At 32.9% G+C, this 27,688-nt stretch overlaps 1 protein-coding gene across 3 annotated transcripts in view; it reads left to right on the forward strand.

Moving 5' to 3' along the window:
* Positions 1 to 27,688, forward strand: part of LOC139097264 (dual specificity calcium/calmodulin-dependent 3',5'-cyclic nucleotide phosphodiesterase 1A-like) — an 89,094-nt gene that overhangs the window by 43,349 nt on the left and 18,057 nt on the right. The window contains exons 2-5 of one of the 3 annotated variants that reach the window (XM_070649055.1): positions 1,266 to 1,397; positions 2,868 to 3,156; positions 7,592 to 7,705; positions 14,917 to 15,129. In XM_070649055.1, coding sequence (XP_070505156.1) covers positions 1,266 to 1,397; positions 2,868 to 3,156; positions 7,592 to 7,705; positions 14,917 to 15,129 — 748 coding nt within the window. Of the gene's footprint in view, positions 1 to 1,265; positions 1,398 to 2,864; positions 3,157 to 7,591; positions 7,706 to 14,916; positions 15,130 to 27,688 lie in introns of all 3 variants that reach the window. The other 2 variants (XM_070649054.1, XM_070649056.1) reach the window with 2 other exon arrangements.

Consider the following 27,688-nt stretch of genomic DNA (forward strand, 5'->3'; position numbering starts at 1 on the left):
ATTCCTGGAGGGATTAATTCACCAGCACGAATTTTGATGCTTCATAATTTCCACATCAGTAAGGAAATATCCTCAATGCTCATGAAAATATGTTATATTGTCCATTTTAAGTCTATTTTGTCATCTTGTTATAATACTCTTATTTTGCTCATCTTAACAAGACTTGTAACAAGATGAAGATGGCTTCTGGCCTTCTTATCGTCCTTCTTCTTTATTCAATCACATTTTGTGTCCCTCTGAACTGTAAGACAATTATCTCGAGTAGATCATCAGTAAATTAAATTTTAAAAGTATTAAGGAAGGAGTCGTTTACTTATGGGTTGTGTTAAGAGCAGGGCTCGAAGTTGACTCTGAATTGTATAAGTGTATGTAAAAGTCCATTCGAATCCATATAAAATTCTCATCAACTTCAAGCTCTGGTTAGCTCTGGTAAGAAGTCAATTTGAATTTTGTATGAAGATGAGTTCTTGAAAGCACACGTCGTAGAATATAAGGAAAATCGGCTCCTATGCCAGCGTAAATCTGTCCTGAGTTCAGATTTCAATAAATATGGTACCAAGTAAGAGCCACGACATTAAAGTCAAGACGTTAAAGTCTTCTAGGATTAAAATTTTGTTTGGAGCATTCTTTTGATGACGCGGCTTAAAAAAGAATTAAATTTGTTCTTTAGAATCAGGAATCATCCATGGAATCTGATACCATACCAGAGACAAGCTGGTCTGACGGAAGATTTTTGGTCATTTCTCCGTTTGCTTTCCGACTATCATGTAGACTCGAACTAAGCTAGCTTTTCCATATATAATACATAGACATTGAGTCGACATCAAATTTACATAGTTATGAATTACAACATTTAAAGAAAAGAGGAAGTCTTAGATCTAATTGTCATAGAGACAGTTAGTGATATCCAAACATGATCTTGCACTACGATTACAAGAATTTTGAATATTTATGACAAAAACCTACATACTCATATATGAATTCCTCCAAAAAGCTCTCAAATAACTTAAAAACTCTTTAAAATACTTAAACATGAACATTTTCACATAATAACAATTGAAAGTTTCCATCTCAAAAACTCTATAAACTTTTAATCCAATTACGTAGCCTTATTGCTGTTTGAAGTTTGATGTCTTTGGGATAATAGGTTTAAAAACATTGGCATTAAAATCTAAAAAATTACGTGATGTAGCTTTAAAAAATAAATAAAACTTTCCATTTTCCTCCTTTTTTAACTTTATGCTTTCCTTCTATTTTCATTACAGTTGCAAGCACACCAGATACTATATTAAATAAGACAGATTCAATAGCATTAAGGGATTTAAAAAGCACTGAAGCTACATCCAGTAGCGGTAACGTTCAGACTGAAGCACAATCAAGAAACGGTCAAATAGGAAGTAAGTTAAAGACATGAATTATGTGAAATTTAAGGTCGAGGAATTTTCATCCCTTTTTCTTTATTCTATTCAACTTAATTTCGAAATCCAATATTTTATTCTAAAAAAATAAAATAATAATAATCTCGAAGGTTTTATCTTGTTAACATTTGTAGTTGCTGTATCTATTCCCATGAAAACATATGGAATTTTAAATAAAAGGATATCTTGTAACCTTTTTTTAGGAATTTTCTGAGAAGAGAATTGGTGCACATTTTTGTAGGCAGTTTGTTTTGATTCAAGAGGAATTTTGACCATTTTTCAGAATTTAATCATCAAAATTAGATGAATATTTATGTCAATTTATGTAAGGGAATGTTCGGCAATTACGTAATGCTTAGGGGAGAGGAAGGGTTACAGAATAATTGAAAGAGATAATATTGTATTTGGTATTGACAATTGGCAGACTTAAGCCTGATTTAGGAGACATGTAAGGCAGATCATGGATCCCAATAAATCTGTATAGCCAACGAAGAAGAAGAAGATTTTGGGACATTGTTAGAGTGGAGTTACGTAATTTCCGAATGTTCCTTAAGAAGATCCCACGTACATAAGGACAGAAATTTAAAAATAAATGATAGGATCATGTCATATTAAATCAGAATTTTGCTATATTATTAAAATAGCAGACATTTTTGATTAGCCAGACATTTCAGGAAGAGTGGAAAGATTAGGAGATTTAAAATAGTGCAACCAATTGAAGAAATAAACTCGATTTGCATAAGGTGGGTAATCAATCCAAACCTCCACATCAGGTTGGCATGACTCTGGCATGTTTCCGGAATTAAACCAATTCACCAATTCAAAGTCACGCGAAGCATTGGCACTTAAAATTATTTCATCAGTTATAAAGACAAAATTTCATCAGAACAAAAGAAATTTCATCCGGATGAAATTTTCAATCTTGAATTAAGTCGGATTTTTGTGCTTTTTGGGATACTGTAAAAGGTTCTGATCACTATTTTTCTGTCTCTAAGGCGTCTAAATACGCCCTGTACCACCCTGAATATTCCTTATATTTAATCTAAATGATGATCCTATATGACAATCTATAACAACTCTATAGGAAGGTTTCATACCTTAAATACTTATTAAATCTTTACAAAAATTAAATATCCTTGTATTAACTCAATCTTCAAAGTAAAATTCATATTCTTCCCTCATCAAAGCTAACCCAAATGCGTTTTAGCAGAAAATCTACCGTAATTTTATTTAAATAAATTATTTACTTCTCTTTTCTCAAACAAAAAATGTCCTTAAAAACCCTTTTTATTGTCCCCTCATACTTATAAATATTAGATTACCAACTTACATACTTCATGTCATGACGGATGAATATTTTTCTCGTCCTTAAAAGAATTTTTGTTGCAAAAAATTTCCATTTCAAATCCTTTTCATTTTCTACTTTTTCTCTTTCTATTTTCATAGCAGAAAGCGGATTGACGATAGTACGTCGACTAAGTGGAAAGAAGTCAGCACAACCTCAGTCTGAATATTTGACATCAACATCAACGACAGATAGCCAACAATTAGAGCAATACACATTTTCGTCTGATAGCCAACAATCTAAAATTAATAGCGGTATTTGTTCGTTTATAGAAAATCGATTAAAAATGCAACCAACCTCTAACTTAGAAAATGATTTAGAAAATGTAGATTTGACAACAGAAAATTTACCTGCTGTCGATACACCAGATGCTTGTGATAAAGCTGCCTTAAGGTATGTATAAGGATATGATGTATGCAAACAGTGCTTGTTTGTTTATTGACGAACTTAAATGTTTATTGAATTATTCGTGGAATGATATAAGGGGATTGTTCATAAATGATGTCCTGGTTTATAAGGAGAAATAGTGGAATTGGGGGAACCGAAGTCTGACTCCGAAGCTAACCTAACGTCAGTGTATACCGACCGAGCTATGTGCCGGGATATGTACATTAAAGGATAGAGTAAAAGCCTATTTAAACCACCTTGTCTGAAGGGTGGCAGCCCCACAATCAGACTAAGGATGGTAGGGCTTACAACCGACCATTTCCGAAATCAACATGTACAAAGAAAACAACATAGGAGAAATAGTAGGTCTGGGGAAATTAAACTCGCTGATTGACCCATAACCAGACATTGTTGAACTGAAAGAGTGCAAATTCTGAAATGGATCTCGAGAGGGACCTAAACCCACGTCCTAAGGTTTCTCTAGCATAATCTAACTACTGAGCTATTGAGTGTTATTCGACTATATGACAAAGTGTCGTATAAATGGGTCAAAATTCACTTATTAGAGTCTCATCAGTTCAACTTCGTACCTTACCGTAAAACGGTGACTCAGCGGTGCCCTAGCGAACAATTAGTGCTGTTCTAGTATATGTCATATATACCACTACACTCCAATTGATATGTCATCGACAAACATTACAGAAATCCCATTCCAACATACATGTCATGTATTTAAGCTTGTTATGATATTTAGAACCGAATAGAACCACAAACTGACTATTTCTTGTTTACTGAAAATGACATTGATACCTGCAACCGCTGTATCAATTCCACATCCCTTCCCAAATCACTCAAAGCCACCCATATAAGCTAATTTCATAAATCACTCACTGATACATCCTCTAAGTGTTCTTAAATTGTTCAAGATATACGAAAATAACTCAAAACTCGTCGAAAGTTTTCCAAAGAAAATTCAAGCTTCATAAACTTGATCCCACATGATTACCATCTCAGCATATGCTTTAAAAATAAAACTTTTTTTGTTAAGAAGCAAATTGAATAAGCGGAAATCATAAAAGGTTTACATTCTGCCTTGATCTAGGCATATCTCGTCGACATATCTTTATATTACACATCTCAAATTTCAATATAAATACAAATATAAAATGAAAGTAAATGAGAAAGAGATGTCAAATTAATATTAAATTACCTGAACTTTACTTTTTTTATTGCCTTGAAGTTATTTTCAGTTTTCCTTCTTGTTCTGTTTATCGAGGATAATTTGAGTGACGGAATGAATATGCTGAGTTTATTTGTTTTTTGGGTTTTTAATTTAATATATTGTGAAGCTACGGAGTGAGACATAAAGAAATTTCAAATGAAAAGTTGTTTGAAAATGCTCCATTAAATTTTCATTGAGAATCTTAAAATGTGTGCTGTAACAAAATGTGGCAAGATTCTTTTTGGTTTCGTTTTAAAATGACGGGGACTTAAAATTTGAATTTTCCACAAAAAAATCATATTTTATGTTTTCAGATCTGACAGATCCAGAGCTTCGCGTTCTATGCTTCTCAGTGCTAGTTACAGTTTAAAGATTGAGCCTTCGCCAAACCTTATCACTCATAACCTAGACCTACAGTTTATAATGGGATCAGAACCACTCTTATGATAACATTATTGCCTATAGTTTACAATAGGAGGCAGCCTTGACCAACGATTTCGGTGCAAAATCTTCTCAAAGCAGTTTTGCTTTGTTTTTCAGCTTTTCAGCATTGACTGCTGAACAAGTCAATTAAAAACCCTATTTAGATCTTAGGATCAGTGTTCACATTAGCTCTCGTTACAATTATTCAATATGTTAAAATACATTCATGTCCCTTTCATTAAAAGCCCTCCACAATTCATTTACAGCTCTCGTATCTCGTTCTCACTCTTACTAAGCCATTCGTAACCTGTTTCTTACAACCCATCTTTGCCTAATTCTGGATCTTCTGTCATTAAACTGCCACAAGCTGCTTCTTTTAAGGAGCCGAAGTATCTTCTGAAAATAACTAGGTGGGATTCGAACCCAAGAATTCAATTTCGGTACTTGCTTTTGTGGCCCACAATTTGTTAAAAGAGCTATTAAGGCACTTCTTGTTAAGAAGAAGCATATAATAAAGCAGAAAAGGTATATTTCCGAATAACGAATCCAGCATGGGATTCGAGCCCACATTCTACGATTTTGGGTTGCATGTCACTATCTCTGAGCTATCGGGAGTTACTCGATTGTATGGCAAAATGCCATACGTATTCTGTATCCCCTTATTACTCTCCCAATCATACATGTACCATTGCAAGGTTACAATCTGTAGACATCACACATAAATGAACCCTTTCTATTTGTTTCATAACGTACAACAAAATTCCAAAATGACCATTTATTCCAAAAGAGTAAACTTTCTACCCACAAGAACTAAAAGTTCACCTTAAAGTCCCCCCGCAAAACAAAAATTTTTTGTTGGAAGGAAAAACTTGGATGAAAAATTTATTGAAGCGAAAAATGAAATTTAATCGTTTTAATTACATTCACAGCATCTTTTTTAATTATATTTCTAATATTTCCATCCATCTCTTTATAAAATCTATTCAATCATGATGAAGAAATCTGAACTTTTTTTTGTACCTCGAAGCTATTTTTCCTCTTTTTTTTTACAACTTTAAATTTTTTCAGTACGAGGAAATTTTTGCCTTACTTTTTGTTTTTTGCCGGATCTTAATTTATTCATTATGCTGATCGTACCTTTTGCGTAATTTTTGATGTGGATGAAACCATCCATGGAATGGGGTCAAAAAATATTTTTTGTTATTATTTTTTAAAACTCAAATTATTTTACAATATTCGATTCTATATGCCCATATTCACTTCCGCTGAGGTGCTTCATATAAAAAAAAATTTTACAATCCCAAATGCTCAATTTATTCAGGTTTTATTGAATTCGCGGGCAACAAATTTACATTCGATGAGCTGTGTCTGTAATAAAATATTTTTCAAGGGCACATTCAAGTGAGTTTTCATCATGTTGAAAAAAATGAATATTTTAATAAATGCTATGAATGCACAGTCATGCACGACCCTTAATATATCATACAATATTTCATTTCAAGACGTTTTTTGAATGTTTTTGTTTTGCAATAAAAATGAAGAGTGTAGAGGAAAAGTTCCATTTTTTATGGGAAATACGGCTGGTTTTTACTGAATAGCATATGGAGTTAACAAGTTGGAAAATAGTGTACTTAGGCTGGCTTAATTCTGACTTCCAGATAGATTCTGCGAAATTCAACTCCGTGCTTGAGTCAAGCTATGAAGCTATGGAGCTTCATATATTCCCGAATACCATAAGTGAATGAATCTATTAAAAATTCAACACTAGACTGGTGTGACACTGACATTCTGCTATTTTGTCAGATTTAAACGAATTCTGAAACCAAGTCAGAGACATGTCGGCTTGGGGTCTGATTTTTGATCGATTAACCAATTTGTACCGTTCGGATATTCAAACTTAGTTAACTGGATGATAAGTTTTAAATACCAAAAGGCCGGTATCTAAACCTTCTCGGGATATTCTACCCTACCCTACCCAAGTATACAATGCTATTTTAGTCTACCCCATCACTCTACTTCTTCTTTAGACTAGCGGTCATTAGAATAGATTGGAGTGGAATAAGAGTCTGAATCACCTGGCAGAATTCATGGGTTCCATGAAATTCATGGATTCAATGGAATCCATAGTTTCTGCTAGATGATCTACTCCCGTGGAATAAACTAGGATAACCTGCTCGGATAGGGTATAGGAGGATATGCCAGCTAAGTTAAGAAACCGGCTCAAAGGATGAACCGAACCGAACTTCAGTAATAATTCAAATGAAGAAGGGGCCTAAAAATTGAATTTCAGCATTTTATAATAAACAGAAGCTTAGTAAAGTTAGGAAATCAGAGACTGTATCAAAAGAATATGTAAATCGAAGAGATTATAAGCTTTAAAGATTGAAGTGATTCGAGTAAGCTTAAACTTTTGACTTTACCATAGAAAATCCGAGTCAAATTCTAGTTCTGCTTTATCTCTGATTCTCATGAAATATGACTTTTCAAATCCACATTGAGTGCATTATAACCTTCAATGTAAACCCATATAAACCCAAATCCTTGAAAAACAATCTTACAAATGCGCCAAAGTCACCAATCTTCAAGGATTTCCATCTTCATTCTTATATTCTTATATTCCCAACATTATTACATTCATGAGCTTTTCAATTTGCATATTCATCGTCCGCAGTTGTTTGCATTTTTATTATTACTTTATCTTGGCATGAAAAAAGGAATAAATAAAATTCATACAGTGTGTCTTATCTCGTATCTAATAATGAATCTCATATTTTTTCTCTCTTTTCCTCATTTCAGATTACGATGTCTCTTAAGGCAGCTTCAACGTGGAGAAATTTCTGCCGAGTTATTGCAGAAAAATCTCCACTATGCAGCTCGAGTACTCGAAGCTGTTTTCATAGATGAGACCAAGTAAGTGCACAAGTAATAAATGTACAATAACTTTCATTACTCACATCTTATCCTCATTTCATTCCTACTTTTTAAAATGAATAACAAGAACGTGAACTATTCATTAGGTTTCATGGCCGAGCTGTACATGTTGATTTTTGGATTGTGGCTTGGTGGCAAATCAATTTTACTTTCAGGTGGACATCGCAGCGCCAATAAATACCAAACCACAATCACTTATAAAATCCTGTGCAGCTCGGCATACATCCATCATATCTTCCTCTATTCCTCGTCCATTTTTAATCCTCATTATATAAAAATTCAGTTTTCATTAACAATTCTTAATGAACAACAAAAAATGTGATGGAAATTTCATATTTTTCATTTATGCAGCTACTTAATTTGACATAAGCTAATCCATTCTGGAAAATACTTTTATGACTAGGGAATAAGTTTCATTGCTTGTGGAACTTTTGTGAAGTTGGGTGTAATTTTTGTGATTTATTAGAGTTATAAGAGAGCCTGATGAGTAAGACGAAATAAAGTTAATTGTCTGCCTTAGAAACCGGCCAAAAAAGACGTCATGCTGTCGTCAGGGCAACCTCACGTCTTTTTGTCAACGCGACAACGAGGCTATGACTTATCTACTATATGGTGCTGCTCAGTGAACTAGGCTTTTTGAACAATGATTAAAATTCTGTTCAATTTACTAAAAACAGAGAATATTGAGTGTATGGACCAATGCTAGTCACTGTGCCAAGTTTTATTGACTCATGTGGACAAAAGACACATTCTTAATGCAAAGGACAATATTCAAGTCAAATTTTGAAAGCTCACAATCTCTTTATAAGACTGAAACACAAATGTATATCTCAAGCGACTCAACATAGTCACCGAGCATCGTCACGTAGCCTTGTTGACGTTAAAGTGACGTAGATATGCCTTGATGGCACCATATCGCCTTTTTTTATGACGGAAATATTAATTTTCAAATTATCAGCATCATTTTGTTCACGTTTACTTGGATATTAGGTCTGACCATCAATATACAATATTAACCGTGCTCTCAAGAATAGATCAAGGTTAGAGCAACGCTCGCGATCATGCTCAACTAGTGATATTTAAGGAAAACAAGCTCTCGAGACCATGTCCTTTGCCAATTAGGATTCAAGATCAAAAATTGACATCCAACTTCACAAAAGTATTAATCATCACCATAAATGAGTCACATTACATTCACATTTTATATTTATTCATACACATTCATCCATCCCCATTTCTCCTTGAAATTCACAACATATCCATTAAAAAACTTCATCCCACATACTCATCCAGTCACTCAATATTTTTTGCTATAAAAATGCTCACATTGAAGTGATTAAAATTGTTATGTACATAAATATTTTATGCATAGTTATTACATCCACAAACTGCTGACGCTAAATAAATAAAACATTATCAATAGCCATTTTTAGATGAATGTTTTAAGACATGGAAGTCATGGCTCCATTTTTAGCAAACAACAGCCTCCATTAATTTCGTTGCTGATGGCTCATTAATCAGCTATGGAACAGCTAAAATTAGTTCAATTATCTTTTTTTTTTTGCTATCTCATTTTTAGAACGAGTTTTTTTTAAGACATTAATAAAGAAAAGCTGATTAAAAGCTTCCTCATGAACTTCATGTGAAATTAATTTTCTTGGTTGGAAGTTTTTTTTTTCTGTTTGATGTGCACAAAGTTGCTTCCAACATATTGAAAATTTTTCTCGGAAAAATGTCGATGTTAAGGTTTTTTTTAAGCCCGAACACAGTGAATAAGCCGGAAAGAAAAGTTTTGGTTTGAAAGGAAGGTCTTAATTTTTTCATCAACAAAAATTTCCCACTGATTTTCAAAAAAAGAAAACTCAACGAGAAGTCGAACGTTTTTTGGAAATTTCCATCGTCGAGTAATTTGGATTCCCGAGCGACACAAATGAAGAAGGCTCTGAAATGGAGCTTGAGATCCCTAACCTTCCTTAGTTTGCGTTTGAAGCTGGCCCTAGCAGACAGAGAGCATTCTCTCAAGAGCATATTGAGCTGAGAATCCGCTTGCCTAAATACTTAACTACTAAATTTCAGTAAACCTATTCTCTGTCTGTAAGGATGATTCTATTGCTGGCAACCGCTCGTCAATTACCAATGGCAAGTTCATTACCGTATTGCAAATGGCCAGCATGTCTCATGAATTTGATCATTATGTCCATATTTACTTCAGTAACTGTACAGATCAATTGTAATCCATAGCCTCTCTTAGTATAAATCTGAAGCTGGCCCTAGCAGACAGAGATATAATTGAGCAATAAATTCTGTAATCAAGAAGACTAAATGCATAATAAGCTGAGAACCCGCTCGCATGCATACTTAACTAGTAAATTTAAGTAGAGCAAGCTCTTTGTCTGTTAGGATAGTTCAATTGCTGACAACCGCTTGTCAATTACCGATGGCAAGTGCATAACCCCATTACATTTAGTATTGGTAATTTGAAAACTCTATTTTCACGGAAGTCATTTCACCTTAGTTTTCTCAATCTAAGTTAAAGAAAAGTCGAATTTTTCTATAATTTTTGGATACTATCGGAATGTCGAATTGTCACAATTTTCCTAAATTATAATGAAAATTTCCAGCGATTAGATACAAATGCCTCGGAAAAGTCGAACAGCCTCAATTTTCTTAAATTATGGTAAAAATTCTTCGGTAAATCCAAATCTAAATTTTTCAATATTATGTCGAAAAACACTCAAAAAAGAAGTTTTACCATAATTTTAAAATTTTTTTTAAAAATTCTTTGCCAAATCAATTTTCCTGTATTATGTCGAAAAACTCTCAAAAAAGCCTAGTTTTACCTCAATTTTCCTATATTGTGGTGAAAAACTCTTGGAAAATCCAAATTTTGTCTCAATTTATACTGTCCAAAAACTCGGAAGAGTCCGCCTCAATTTTCCATTTGAAAAACTCTTGGAAAATCCAAATGTTGTCTCAATTTTCCAATTTTTTGTCGAAAAACACTCGGGCAAGTTTTGCCACAATTTTCCTATATTTGGCTTCCATTTGACGTCCTCATGACTGCCAAAAATAGTTAGCATCCATTTAGTGGATCCTTCTTCATTTGTGTTGTTCGGGATTCAATTTTTGAAGATATAATTGAGCAATAAATTCTGTAATCGAAAAGAAGACTAAATGACTTAACGAGAAATAATTGAAAGAGCTTATTTATTGCTTGAAATTTCCAACATACTTACCTACTTAATATTCATCGCTGACAACAAGATTAACATCATTAACGATAAAAATGAAGACTCTTTTTAAACAGTCGGAATTATTGACTTGTGTTTATAAAATTCCATGACTACGGATCTCAGTAAAGACTGTTTTTAGAAAATGATTTTGAAAATAAGAAACATTAAATAAGCTCTAAGAAATTTTTATATTTTCACAACATAAGCAAATAAATATTGGAAATAAACTTTCTTTTCCTCTTGGCAACGACGGAATTTAACTTTATTGATAACTTTTTCATTTAAACTTAATTCCTGGGGTGAGACATCCACATAAAGAAATTAAACTTTGTGATTTATGTTGAAGTTCTTTATAAAAATTATCTATAAATGTGAAGAAAAATGGCTGTCTAGTTACTACTCCGGAAAGTATTTGCCATTTTATAATTCCAGGAATTCAAAATTAATTTGACAGCATGAAATGGACGTAGTGTAGGAATAGCCGAAAGTCCGGCCCCATATCGACTTCACTCAAATTTTTGACCAGATTAAATGAAATCCGAGCACATGCCTGAGACAAGTTGACTTGGAGTCGGATTTACGTTCATTTTTATGCCGTTTGTCTTCCGAGTAGCCTCCCAGGTAGTCTTCCAAGTAATTTTCTGGTTACATCCTCGCCAATATCAATTAATTTCCATGTCAAAATGATCACAAATTTCAAAATGAGTTGTAAAATTCAAACTTTTGCAAGTTACGCCTCACAATTTAAAATATGTCTCTAAATCAGTGTTATTCACATTGTGCTGTCTGAAACGCTTGGTAAAAAGTTTAGCGGCATACACAGTCATTTAACATTTACAAACAAATCATGTAGAAATGGTGCAAAATCCCGTGACAGTCCGGCGGACCTTAGATTTGGAATAGATTCGGTTAAATCCGATTCTAAACCAGACTCACACTGGGAAGGCTAGACAGAAGACAAACGGCGTAAAAGTGACTGAAAATCTGATTCTAAGCCAAGTTAATTTTGGTCTTAGCTCGGATTTCATCAAATCTTGTCTGCAGTCAACGTCAAGTCCGCCGGGACTCAAATTTTCCTCTTTTCTATGTTGTATGTCTCTAAAAGATACTCCTAGAGAAATTTAACAATTAACTTGCTGACAATATAAGCTATCAGTTTTAACAGCAGCTAAGCAGCACATCCTTATAAACTGTCAAAAAATTCAACTAATCCCTGCACCCCTATATGAAAATCTTCAATTATTCAGAACAATATTGTTCATTGTCAGCAAAAATAAACGTGAACTTGAGTGGAATCACAGTGTGATGATTTCTCTCGTCTTTTATATTTCGTATTAAATACACAAATGATTCACAAGGCACAAAAGTCTTAAGTACTGTTAAGTAATAAAAGAAAGAAAATAATAAAAACTTTTTTTTTGGTTCCTCCGAATATTTTCATTTCCATTTTTGGTTGAGTTAAAAGCTTTTTGTTATTTCTTTTTAACAGTCAAAGATGTTTTTTTTTTTCGTTCTCGTTAAGTCATCATCATGAGAATTTCATTTTTTTATAGATCTGAAAATGGAAATTGCCACTGTCAATGAGTTGCCGCAGACGTTTATAGATTCTGATTGCCATGGTTATTTACCATTAAAATAAATTTTGAATGATGAGCAGCAAAAAATGTGAATTGAATGAAATGAGCAGCCCACGTTTGATGCTGTAAATGATAAATTTATCATTTGCTACTGCACATATTTTATGAAATTTTCTGAATTATTAAATGTGCTGGCATAAAAGGATGAAGAGTTGGCGTTATTATGTAGAGACCCGAGTGACACAGATTAATAAGGTTCCGACACGGAGTTTTAAAGCTTCCGTTAAATTTATTTATTGGCATCAAATGTAAACCGTCAAAATTAGGCCCATATACCCGAGTGGACACAAATACGTTAGAACTGGTCATCAATTGGACATTAACTTGTCATCTTAATTACTTAATTACTTCTCTGGCGGAACAGATCCACTGTAATGCACAGCCTTCCTCAGATGACCCCTATAGCTCTAAAACTGGCTTTATGGCTGGCTTCCGTCTGCCAATTACTGTCTCTATCGACAGCTTCCTTCCAGGAGATCTTTGGTCTTCCACGAGCTCTTTTTTCATCCACAAAGTCAGTTAACTTGCCATCAACTACATAAAATGTATTTGTGCCTATTCAAGATGGACGCCATATGACAGACCGTTCTTCATTTGTGTCGCTCGGTAGATATGACTTTGAAACCTTTTAACACGTGGGATTTGCCACAAGAAATCAGATAAACTTGTAAAATGTCAAGAGATTAATTCATCAAAAAGATTCACATTCATTCATTTTGCTGCTCTTTTACCAAGCAACTCTTAAACCAAACATAATAAAGCAACAACTTCCAACAAACCAAAAAAAAAAACTTTTCTTTTCTTCCTTATTCATTGTTTTACATCGTCCTTCGACCAACTATCCTTCCAACCAATACTTCTTATTACATAAATACGCAGCACAAATAAAACGAATCGACACAGCAGTGACCTTTATAACTTTTTTTTTTGTGAATACATTTGGGCAAAACGTTCATGCCAGACATTCTTATGTGACTCGATTGCAAATAGCAATGTCGACCAACCGCATAGCAAATATAGACTGTATACACATACATATTTTATTGTGGTGGAAATAGGAAGCAATTTTTTTGGTTCGGTTTGAAAAATATTTAAAAATTTGTCATTTCCTCATATTGAGGACACATGGATGATACATGATATATTAGCACACACATTTATGTAGTGAATAAGTATCACGTGTCATAGAAGGAACAAAAATGTCATAACAGTCAAAATAATAAACATCAAAATTATTGTCAGAACGTGCAGGGATTTGGCATTGGATAAGTAATTGTAGGGATGATAATGAGATTTGGAAGCTAAATGACTTGATGACTTGAAAGCTTCAAGGCTGTTGCATGACACACTTGTAGTCGAATTGACTCGATTCAAACCAAGTTGACTGAACTCGATTCAAAACAAATTGACTGGACTCAATTCAAACCAATTAGATTCAAATCAAGTCGACTTGACTCGATTTAAATCAAGTCAACTTGATCAGATTCAAACCTATTCGACTTGACTTGATTCAAACCAAGTCGACTTGACACGATTCAAAACAAGTCGACTTGACACGATTCAAAACAAGTCGACTTGACATGATTCAAATCAAGTCGACTTGACTCGATTCAAAGCAAGTTGACTCAACTCGATTCAAACAAAGTCGACTTGACTCGATTCAAGTCAAGTCAACTAGATTCTATTCAAAGCAAGTCTACTTGACTCGATTCAAAGCAAGTCGACTTGACTGGAGTCAAACTAAGTCGACTTCGAGCTGTGAATTAAAGCCGTTTCTATTTGGCAGCCATATGCATGCCACAGCCTTCCATTTAATGTAGACACAAGAGCTATGCAAAGCCATTTCCATTTGTGTCCCTTTTGAATACTGTTCTTAAAATTAAATAACGAATTATTCGTCAACAGTTAAATCAAGTCTCAATAGAGCGCACTAATAAAATGATCTGAATCAGCTTCTATTCGAAAGCAATCAACACTTAATTTAATGCCATATACCTGACACAAATTGACACTTCTTGCCTTAAACTAACTATCACAAGTGAAACTATCATAAAATAATAAACTTAATAATTTTCATCTCCCATTTTAAATATGAAATAAGCATAAACTAAAGAGGAAATGAAATATGATACCAAGTGGGATGTTAAGGATGATAAACATAAACTTGAGAAAGTTCACATTTCATAATAATATTATTAATTTTTTTTTTGAATATGTTCACATTTTCACCTACACATTCACATTTATTTATACCTTAAAAAAATATTGTACAGCATATGATTTTTATCTATAAAAATGAAATATATCAAATTTATAATAGCCAAGATGGTGGTGGAACGGAAAGAGACAGTCATTCAAAGCTCAAAAAGAGTAATAGTATAGCTGTACCGGAACGACACGGTGCATCAGGATCACAGCAATCAAATGACAGTTCAACATCTATTAATTCAACGAGTACAAGCAAAAGCAGTTTCATACAAAGACGACGTTTGAGGCAGCCTGTATGGGCGCGCACAACGACGACACAGAAAAAGTTATTACCAAAAATTTTCTTTCTTCTTTTTTTTTTTTTGTTCTTGATTTTGAATCGCAAATTTTATTTTGTGTTTTCTGTTTTGTTTGATCTTCCTTCATAATTTTTTTTACCGTGTTCTGTATTAACATAACTTATAGTCGAACTAACAAGAAAGTAAAGAAAATAGCATCATCAAAAAAAATAAGCGATGATGAAAATTTAGATAGGAAGTAAAAGAACAAAATTTGCACAATAAAAAAAAGCAACATAAAACGGTCTCATAAGATGGAGCTATGAGAAGGCACATAGAGACATAAAAATGTTAAATTCATGCACATAATTTTGCAAGAAAAATTTATAACGGAGCGAGAATTGTAATATGGTTGAATTTATACTGTACTGAATTTAAATGTATATTCTGGAGATTTTTTTTTTGTTCTTATCTTAAGTCTTATTTTCTCATTAAAGAGACGGAGGAATGAATTGTGATCGTTTAGAATTTTAAAGACATTTCATTCTTTCATTGGATGGAGGACTTATCAAATAGTCTATAAAATATTTAATTTTTGACAGCTGGAATTTTTCAAGTACTTTAATAATTCTAATGCTGTCTATAGAATATTTTCAAGCTATAACTGCATAAATTTATGATTTCTATCAGAGTTGTCAACCATCGGTTTCCTATTTTAGGATGATTACCTATGCATTAAGGGCTCTCGAAACCGAAAGCAAGACTTTCCAAATATATCTCGAGATCGAGACTTCAAAGAATTCTCTTATAACCTTGGTTTCGAAAATTTGGGAGAATTTGGACCCTAAATTGCATGTAGACTTAATCTTGATAATTCGTCGAAATCGAGTCTTTCGGCCCTACAATCCATAGGCCATAAATAGGCACTACTTTGACAAAACCGTAAACTATTGTCTAAGCAAATTCAATGTCTATGTATAGACAAGTATCATTTCCTATGCAAAATCATGAATATACTCAGATAATACATAAATATGTTGTATTGCCTAAGTAATTTTAATTATGAATCTATCCCAGGGTAAACGGATTTTGTCCAGAGTTGGCAAAACTCCAAAGTGCTTTGATCCATTCGTTTACCCTAAAATCATGAGATCTATTAATTTATACTATGAATAATAAAGGATATTAAAGGTTTATTTAACTAAGATACATTTAGAATCATAGAACATAAAATTGGATTCTAGCAACGGTTTCCAAAAAAAAATCTCAAAAAAACACATGCCACAACCAATTTCGAATGACATATTTTTCCGATCTATCAAATCTGAGTTGATAACTTGACATAATGTCTGGTTAATAACTAATTGCACTTCCAACTAATGACATACTTTACGAATGGTTCTGGAGAAATCTCTTCTGGAATCGACCTCAGAACTAGTTATTAACCAGACATTATGTCAAGTTTTCCACTCGAAAAATCAAATTTAATATTTGCAAAATTCAATATAAAATATTAAACTGCACTTTAAAGGACATATCAAAAACTTTTGAGTTTAAACAACTGCAATATTCACAAAACTTATGAAAACAACTAAAGTAGTTTAAAAGTTGAATTTTTATTCACTTAGAATGTGTTGAAAATTGATCCACAAGGATGTATTAAAACTTTTTGTACTAGTCTGCAACTTAAGTAATCTCATTAAAATCTCATCTAGTCATGTAGAAATCAAAATATCCTCAAATCTATTTAAAATATTTCAAAGCACTAAAGTCGTTGTTAAGCAAAACTTCTTCCATTGTACCAGTAGCTATATCCTTTAAATATTTGAAAGCACTTTAGTGCCTTGAGTAGATTTGGATTGAATTCTTTTTATTAAATATTCTATTATTCTATTCTTTCTTTCTATTAATCCCTCATGTCTATCTTTCAACTTAGTATTGTATCTGCTCGACAGTATCGTCATCAAAGTATTACTCCATCTGCATCCCTGAGACTTAGGTGTGTTTTCTCTATTCATTAAAAAATTTGCTGTTTTTCATAATCACTTTACAATTGGATGCACATTCTTAAATGCTTATTAGGTATAAGCTCTTTCAACAAAACTTTTCCTGCACATTTTCTTCATATTTCGCATAGAAAATAAGCATAATCTACACAATGCACAAACTAAGTACAAAAATGGAATTAGATTTTGTTTTGTGTGTTTTAAGAGTTTAAGTAATTTCTATTAATTATGTGTAGAAACTTCGGAATTGCACTAAATGTGATGTGACAGTACTAATTTGTGAGAAAATTCAAAGTGAATTCTATAGTTACTTATTTCACTGACGTACTGGATCAATTGTGATTTATGTTTTGTCATAGATATCGTCTAAAGCTAGTTCTATCGATGGCTAATGTTTGCCAATTTTCGATTGTCAATGCAATACTATTATGATCGATATCTGAATTGCACCCCAACATACAAAGAGCATGCTCACATTAACAAGCATACCTAAATGCTGCTTTTTTTCATACAAATGAGCATGCTCACAAAATTGAGGCATAAATAAGTTAATCTACCCAAACCTGACTCAAGGCCAGTATGAATCTGACTTGATACCGAACTCTGTGAAAATCATGCACCAAGCTAAAGTCAAGCCAGTCTAGTGCTGAATTTTGGATCATGATAAAAGAGATAATTTTATAGTATGATCAAAGAACCATGGATTGTTCCTGGGATTGTCTGTATGAAAACTTCAATAAATGTAAAAATAAGGATTATCTTTGGACTTATTAACTAAGGGTAAATTCAAGAATTTTAAAATAAACTTCCTGGTGGTGAAGAGTTTGCAGCTTTCTAAGGGAGTACAAATTATGACTTATGATTATGTTACAAAGCGCTACGGTGGAGGGAGAGGGGTATAAAGAAGTTTTTGGCAACCTTTTATTTCAAAAGTCTACCGAAATTGCACATGGCAAATATGGCATTTCCAAATTTTTTTTTTTTTACAGATTCTGGTTGCTCACTACTGGTCCAAAATGATATTTTCAACATTACGTAATTTGGGAATGTTTCATTACTTCACAAAATAGCAATTAATAACAATCCACATATCATGTTTTGAAATCAACAAAACAAAACCGCGAAAAAAATTGCTCAGCAGACTTTCAAAAGCTACAATAAAAGCAGCAAAACAAATCCCGCAAGATTCATTTCAAATTTCACTCCAAGGCACAAAAAAACATTGGAATGCTGTAAACTCAAAAATACCATAGCGCTCATAACAACTCAATTACAAAACAAATTTCCCACTTCCTTCTTATTTCTCTTCTATTTACTTAAGCTTTACAACTTTTTTTTTGTGTGCTCAAAAATTGCTTTCTTCTCCCCTTAATGGACAAGTTTCATTTCGACTTAACAAAATTCTTCCACAATTGAAAGAAGCTTATAAACTTTTTTTTGTGCTTGCTGTTTAAAGGAGGAATAAAGCACCCGTAGAAAATTTTTTCAAGCATTCTTATTGATTTCTGTCAAGTTCATTCGTAAGTTCTTTTTTATTGTGTGGCTTTTATGTTGCCCACAGCAATTATTGTATTATGATACATTCTTATTTAAACTTTAACATTGGCTTTCATTGAAAAGTTTCTCATTTTTTTTCGTACCGTCTGTACACATACTATAAAGATGATGAGGATGATAATAACAACAATATTAATAATACAGAAAGATTGTTTGTTATTTCTACGTTCATTTTTTTTTATTCTTTAAAAGATTATCTGTTGTACATCATACAATATGATTATTGTTGTTGTATTTTGCATCATAACAAGTACAACGTATAGGAACATGCTTAGGGCATTTTGAAATTTTTTATTGCGCACGAGATTTTTTTGTGTACACATTTTTATATTAAATTTACAAATTTCTTGATATTATTCTATGTTTACGTATGTTGAGATAGGTTGGATTCTGAAATTAATTTCAAATATTTTTGGATGTGAGGATGTTCGCACGTGTAACAAAGAGTATACTCATTTGTTGGGAATTGAGAATTAAGCTAGAGATTCACAACAATGGATGCTCATCTATTGATTCTGGTGAAATGGCATCAGTGGCCTAAATGGTAGAGCAAAGTTGTTTTAGGCCAAGGACCTGTACAGGTTCAATCCCAGGTCATGTCTAATTTTCGACGCAGTTCGGCTTTCACAATTCACTAGTCAAACTTCAGTTTCCCAATTTTCTAATCAGATTGACTTCAGCTTCCCTAATCTCCTTGTCAAACTGACTTCGGTTGTCCCAATCCTCAGTTCAGACTTCGGCTTATTTAATCTCCTTCCAATAAAATTTGAGCATAAGTAAAAGACTAATGCGTCGCATGGGTCATGGACGAAAAGTGGCAACCTGCAGAAAGGGCCACTTAGAGACGGTGAGCTAACAGATCGTTGAACAGACGACCTAACAGATCTCATGTCAATTCTCATTTAAATTCCAAATCCACTTAAACATTAAACTTGCCTTCATTTTCAAAAATTTTCAATCCAAAATCATTCCAATGCCTCAACATTGCATCACAATTTTATTCGCTTCCTTTACTTCTTCTTGTGATATTTATATCCTATTCTTTGTCTTCATTCAAGGGGAAATGTATATTGAAAATTAATATTTGTTCGGAATTTGATACATTGAAGGGAACAACAAAAAAAATTGATCCTTTTTCATTATTTTGGAAGCACATTGTATGCTCTTTTGTACAAATTGATACATTGAAAAAGTGATTCATAATCCTATTCAGATGAATGAGATTTGAATGTAAATGGAAGATAATATATAAGATTGTTCATTAATGGCATTGAAAATGATGATTTAGATTTGAATTGGAATATTTTTTGGCATTTATTGTGTGGGTTTTGAGTTATTAACTAGAATGAGATTTTCTGGGAATCTTGTAAACTTATGAAGTTGGAAAAATTGATTTTTTTGTTGGATTGAGTAGCTTTAAATGGTATTTTTAATAAATCATTCTAATTATTGAAGAAAGCTGTGTCTAAAATTAGAGTAGCTTGGAATATTACAAAATGTACCTTCCTGGTTACACGCGGAAGTTTGAAACTAAAATTGAAATTTATATTCTCTAGCTTTATGCATTGAATTTGACGAATACTTCCACCACAGAGCTTTACAAGCCCACACTAAAGCTCTTTTACTGTCACAAAATTGAAGTCTTATGATGCCGCGTTGGGACGACTTCCACTGAGTCTTCCATCTTCAATTGTGTCACTCGGAAAATAATTTTGAATCATTCATAGTGGATAAAACTGTTAAAACTGGTCAATAACTTGCCTTAAACTAATTAAAGTGTTTTTTTGACGATTCAAAATTTTGAGCCGAGAATGGAATTTTAACACTCAACTTCTGACTTGGAGGCTGAGCTCCTAAATTAGGCTTCAAATTCTGATAAAGGTTAAAATAATCTCATCAATATAAATTCAAATTCTAATCAATTTCACATTTCAAAAACACGAAAAATCATTTCAACCTTTTCAAAAATCTCAATTTTTTCTATTTTATTCAAATTAAAATCGATTGAAAAGTTTTTAAAGAAAATTTCCATTAACCTTTAACTTTTTCCTTCGATTTTAATGAATACAAATTACCCAGCTTTCATTGCCCTTTTTTATATCGTCTTGAAGTTCTCCTCAAAAAGCACAATAAAATAATATTTATTTATCATCAATACACAGCAAAACTTCAGACAATAACAAATGGAATCACAAATAAATGAATAAAACTGTACCAATACAGTCGAAAGCATCTTAAACATCCATAATTTTTATCACAACAAAGGAAATATTTTTTGTCAATAAAATTTAACAACATCATCAAGCAGAAGATTTAAGGGTTAATATCATTTTATCACGAATCTTAAATGCATCCACGATTATTGATTTTATTTTGCTTGATTTAGGATTATTTTATATTTATTGATGTGATTTAATGTTGTTATTTTTAAGGCTCACATCAGATTTTGTGAGTTTAAATGATTCTTAGAAGGAGTTCGAATATGTTTCATTCAATAAATTCTAACAGATGTGGTGTGTTTTCTTAATTTAGAACTCATTTGTTAGGGTTTGAGATCTAAGAAATTTCTTGATTGTCAGTCCGATCGGTACAAGTTGTTCATGGGAGTCAGATGGTGGTCAGAATGACCGTTAACATGAAAATTTCCATTTGGACACCATATAGCAATCCCCTAGGTACCAAACATGATTTGTGCAGATTGAGCAGACTTTTGACATTGTTAAGTTTCTAAAATTTACCAAAAAAATCTCTCAACACATCTTCTTGAAGTTGATTGTTCATCATCATGATAGATTCCAAACTGTTCACAATTGCATGACACAGGTCATATCAAAATGGAATGTGCTTAGTCATAATTTGTGTCTCACGCATCACGCAAACCAATTTGACTTGACAATTACAGCAAAAAGCACTAATATCTGACATGACTTTAACTAGGATCTATGCTCATATGGATCGATTGGCTAACACACTTGGTTTTTCACCCTTGCCCCTATTTCTGTTAGCCTTAAACAACGATAAGAGCTGTGCAATAAGCACTAGATAGAGATAGAAAGTTTAAGTGTGCTTTATGACAAACTCCCTAACAACCTCCGGTCTCACAGGTGCTCAGTGGTAGGAGCATGGATTCGGTAAATGCATGACGTAGGTTCGAGTCCTACTCAAGCTTTGTTCATCTTCTAGATCCTTAGAAATAGCTAGGTTCCGAACATTTTCTTTCTTTTTCAATACCACAAACTTGTGAATTCTAAGCAAATGTGATCCAGAGGATAAACCAACATACTTTCTATATTAAGTCCTTCCCTCAGAAATCAATATAAATTCATTAAGAAAAATTAGGTCACCAAAATAATCTCTCAATACTTCCAATAAGTCATCAACTTGTCTCTCCCATCTAATAAAAACCACACAATCTATTGACCAAATTGACAGACAGATCTCTCCATGGACAAACATAAAGTACAGAATTTTGTGTAAACAAAGGAAGTATATTGTTTGTTTATTTTTATCGAAAAAAAAAAACCCTCGAACATAAAGAAAGGAAGAATGACGATATGCGACTCAATGGCCATTAAATGTAAAGTAAATAAACATGGATTACAATCCATTAGAAGGAGCTTACAGCACACAAAAATAATAACTGCGTTCTATTGTTTTTTGTCCATAAAAATAAGAATGAGAACCGATGAGTGGGTTGTCTCGATTTTAATGATATTTGACCACAAAATATTGAACATAATTAAAAGTTTGTGGACAACCACGTGGATTTAGTGCTTCCGTCAATACAAAACTACAGCTAGACAATCGATAATTGTTTTAATAAGACGAAGTTTTGGGTAAATTATTGTAAAATATTCAGTTCTCGTGCTAATTTGTTCACCTCTGTCCTCATTAACTAGCAGATGTCAGGCTTAAGTCAATGGCATTTCGGATCAAACTTTAATTAATTTTACGTTTATTCAATATCTATGTTTTTATTAAGGGTTTGAACATTGCATACGTAACGCAAAACATTGACTTTTTGGCCCCTTCATATCAAATTTTCTGTGAATTGTTTGACGATAACTCAACCGCCTGTATGCCCTGAGGGGGCCTTGCTCTCTCCCAGAAGAGCGTTACGTCAAACCTGAACGACCCCTAATCGAATGCTACAAAATTCATTAAATTAGTGACACAAACTTATTAAAAGGGTTGATATTGTTTTCTTATTGAATAAATATTACAGTCGAGTCTTGTTTGAATTAAAGTCCATAAAACAGACATGCTTATTTACTTACTTAGCTTGCCGTAGAGATCAAAAGGGATAAAAAATGATGAAATTTCAAATTTGTAATGCATCAAAATTACTTTATCTTAACCAGAGTTGGCAGGACTTAAGAGTCAGCACTACAAAAATACTGCATGGAGTTCGACTCCACTTTTTATTTGGAGTCCGACTCCACTTTTTTTTGGAGTACGGACTTTTGGGAGTCGGACTTCACTTTTTTTTGGAGATCAGACTAATGTGGAGGCACCTCCACATTGGATTCCTGCCAGCTCTGATCTTAACTTAATAATGATCCCTGGTGCATCTCAATACACTCCAAGCCATGCTTGTTACATAATGCCCCAAAGAGCGAAATCTTACTCATTGATGTTGCCATATCCATCAAATTAACTACCACGCAATTTCTTACTTGTTTCAAACATATCTTCAAGATTTTTGTCTTCAAACATTTCCTTTCAGTCGTTGTAAAGAACCACAAAATTCATGTTGACAATGCTCAATTAATTAAAATTCAAACAGACATTTCCTTTTGTTTCTGAGAAAACCACAAAAATTACAAAAGGAAAATGCATTGAGTGAGACATAATGATGAAAAGTCAGAAAGTCCTACCCGAGCAACAAAATAAGGTGAATTGCTTTTTTGGCGTCGAAATCAGCAGTCAGGGAATTTTGACTTAATTACTTGCTGCAACCATGTTCCTATGAGGAGCATAGGCTACAACAAAAGACTTTCCATCTGATTCTAGTGCTGGCTCTTTCACCTATTTTGTACAAATTCTCTGTCAGCATGTTAAGCTGACATTCTTCATCAACTTCGAATCTTACCGTTAATACAACGATCCAGCGGTTCCCTAGCAAACACGATGTACTGCTCGGGTTAATAAACTGATGCGTAGTTCTTAATAAACATTTTTTGATCTAAATTCAATTTATTTTTTGTCATTTGTTGTGAAAACCATTTGAGGTGAACGTAAACAAGTTTTAATATTATCTATTTGTAACACGATATTTTGTAATTTGGATAGAAGAGAATGTTAGAAATTCAAATGACATTTAGTTGCGGTTTAGATGTCGTTTGGGTTAAGTTCATTTGTGTGAAGATGAGACAGAATAATTTCTGGGAAGAAAATTTTCAAAAGTGGATCAAATTTCAATAAAATTGAATTTTAAAGATCAAAATTGAAAATTTTACAAATTATCTCTAAGAAAATCAAAAGCAAATCTTCAAGCAATATTTGACAAAAATCAATAAAAATGTGAATTAAAATTGAAAATTTTAAAAAAAAATTTAAAATTTTAAAATTGTGATCAAAATTCAAAAAACCTTCAAAATTCAAGCAATCCAAACCTTCAAACAATGGTTTACGGCCAAGATGAACACCAAAAATATGGCAAGAACATGAAAGTGCACGTAAATTACGGCGACGATAACAGCATGACCGACAGTAGTGGTCGAAAGCACAGTGTTGTCTTCAATAAACGTGCTCTACTAGTGCAGACTAAGACTGCATATAAATCAATTGCATATGACTTGGTACAGTTTCTAATCAGGTATCGATATGAAAATGGTGTTAGGTAACTAGGAAAATATTAATGGCGGTGTCTAGTAAGAATTTTGATTTTTGAGCACATGTGGATTTTGTGGTGAATGCACAGTAAGTGTAGTTAAAGTATTGAGATCACATTTAAGGGTTAGGGGTTGGTCGCTTATTATATAACACTTTTATGGAGGGTTGGTTGGGATTCGATTAAGCTTCAAATAATGATAAAAGGTATCCGAGTATGGGGCGGGGTCAGGAAGTCAATTCCTCATGTTACGTAATAAGTGAACAATCCCTAATTTGAATAGTTTTCTCAAGAACTTTAGTTCTGTATTTGACTTGACTGTAATCAGTATTCAATTATTTCCTATGCAAATTAAAAATTCAATATTATTTCATTCTACTCATGATACGTGTCCTGAACTAAACTCTTGACTAAAATTCACATTTTCAAAAACATTAAGCATTTGATCCACCTGAATATTGATCTTCTTAAATTCCTTGTTGTGCATAGTTACTTACATCTGTTGTTCGATTTTTAAAAAATAATCTATAAGTCGAGTCTGAACTACAATAATTTGAAAGTATCAAAGAGATTTTGAAAATATCATTTCGATTCAATTCACAGTCTATGCAGCATACCTTTTTAGTTAGATCACCGAGTGACATAAATTAAGATGATTCTGTCATGGAGCTTTTAATGATGCCGATAAAGCTCTTTTGTTAACGAAAAAATGGAAGCTGCTTCTAGTTGGCAGCCATGTAGATGTCACATGGTCTAATGGATGTCACATGGTCATATGGAAGCCACATGGTCGATGGATGTACATGGTCACATGGTCATTTGCGGTGTAATAAAAAAGCTTCAACGGATCCTTAAAAGCTCTGTGACAAAGCCTCCATCATTTGTGTCACTCGGTAACGTAAGCGCCTTACATGCTTACATGATACACTTAAATTCGCATCAAATAAATATTTACGTATGTGTTGCTATGCAACAGTAAACCTTCAATAACAGAAATACATCTGTATCTACTTAGATGAATATATTCCATTGTGATCCAAATCAGCATCTAAAAGGAATGAGAAGAAAAGTCATTAAATAAATTGAAATTGAATTTTCCTCCGAACTTATCTTACAAGATCTCACATTGTTGTCGTCTTTTGTGTATATTTCAAAGTAACAGGGACTATATATATAATAATCATTTTGATGACAATTTTTATTGTTATCGGAAGAGTGTTTTGCTACTGATTGAGTTAGGCAATGTATTGCATATTCTTTGGAATATTTTTTAAAGCTGATGCCACATTAAATATTCTGTTTCTGCTTATCCATCCTCGTGACATCAATCTCTCAACATAAATTATCATGAAAACAATAAATATTTCGCCTGAAGTCATTGACTACAGAATCATCATAATAAGATTTATCGAGTGATAATACACCTTACACTTCACGGAATCAGTGACACATAACAGGTGCAGGAAAGAAAACATTTTTCACTTTCACAATTTTCATGAAAAATTAATTTATCAAAGGACTTTAACGTAAAACAGGAAACTTGTAAGTGAAATTCAAAAAAATTTTCTCATATCTGGGCCTTACTCAAAAGCTTTTAGGTTGTGTAAAAATAAAAAATGATATCATGCGTTGAGAAATAGATATACATAAGAAGATGACGTGAAAGAGAAATAAATGCGCATATATTTTGAAGGACTAGACAGAGTTGACACTTGAACATAAACAAAGGTTCGAATGGACTGTTGATGTTATTGTCTAGTTGATAACTGGACCTACAGTCGGCAAATGAGCAATTTTATTTAATATTCCAGTAAATATAACTTAAGTCGACCATTGGACTAGTTATTACCTAGACATTAATGTCAAATGTTCACTCAGAGACATGATCTTTACTATAAATCAAAGCAACGATCAGTCTTCAATCTAGACCTTTGTTGTTGAAGGTCTTGTGGTCCGAGTGGATATGTGAACTAATATTCCGTCCTCATGAAATAATTCTCACCAACACAACTAATCAATTTGTATCAATAAGGCAACATCACAGTCGCCCAAGCCAGACCCAAGTCGGAGTCAAAAGAATACCACGATCGGTTAATAGAAAATTTGGCACCGACTATGCTTTTTCGAAATTGTCCCGACTATAAAATTTTCGGGATCCCGGGATTTTTCGGGATCAGAATATCTAGGGAAATCCTTATCCCGATCCCGATAACGAGAAAGCATAGCACCAACCCTGTGTCACTTAGTCATAGTCAGCTCTCAGAGTGAATTTTTGATCAATTTAAGCAATTTAAAAAAGATTTCTGAAATTTCTCTTTTATTGACCCTTGTATCTGAGAGATGCTACTTCACACTCAAGACACGTTCCTACAGGAAACAGATTTTCCAAATCAACTCTGTCGCGTACGAAAATTATTCAATATACAAAAAGTAAAGCTTAAAATTCATTCGGAATTTTATTAACATTTATGAATAAATTTATTTTCCCTCAATTTTTCTTGCTCTTTTTCCAAATATTTCAAGTGTAAAAAAGACTTTCAATTTCGTCTTGATGCTCATACATGACGGATATGTGAGTACATAGTGCGAAAAAGAAGAATGGTGAGGATTTGTCATAAAATGACGGTTCGAACATCCATAAAATGATTGAATGTTCATGCTCTAGTGAATATTCTCTCATGTGAAAGTTATTGATATAAAATTCCATCATATGATGCGTTGTTTGCTGGATAAGACATAGAATAAGACAATCGAGGTCTTCTGAAAATATACTTTAAGTAAGAAGTTTAAGAAATTTTGTTCGATGAAGTCATAAATGGATATTTTTAGAAAATACCAAAAGTATCAAGTGTTTTTTTGGGGGTGAAACATTGGGATTAAATGTAATTTGATATTTCTTCACCTAGTTTTACAAGACTAAGAGTTGAGTGTATTAGCTGGAATTCTTAATCGAATTTTATTTGTATTTATCAGTTGAAGTGCTGGATATTCTCTTATTTTGAACTCAATTTTAATATTGAAGAATCTTTAAATTCGACGAAACTGTGATTTATCTTGTATTGGATTCAAACCCGTAATTTTAGAATTTTTGATGGCATTATATCATCAGTATAAGCTTTTGGCAGTCATTGAAGATCAACTATTCCTTAACTATCTATAGTTCCTAAATGCAACTACTAAAACCTCATTGTAATGCCATGAAACAATGAA

This window comes from Chironomus tepperi, unplaced genomic scaffold (genome assembly GCF_022539635.2).
Source record: "Chironomus tepperi strain 1889 unplaced genomic scaffold, CSIRO-AGI_Ctep_v1 contig_418, whole genome shotgun sequence".
Lineage (NCBI taxonomy): Eukaryota > Metazoa > Arthropoda > Insecta > Diptera > Chironomidae > Chironomus > Chironomus tepperi.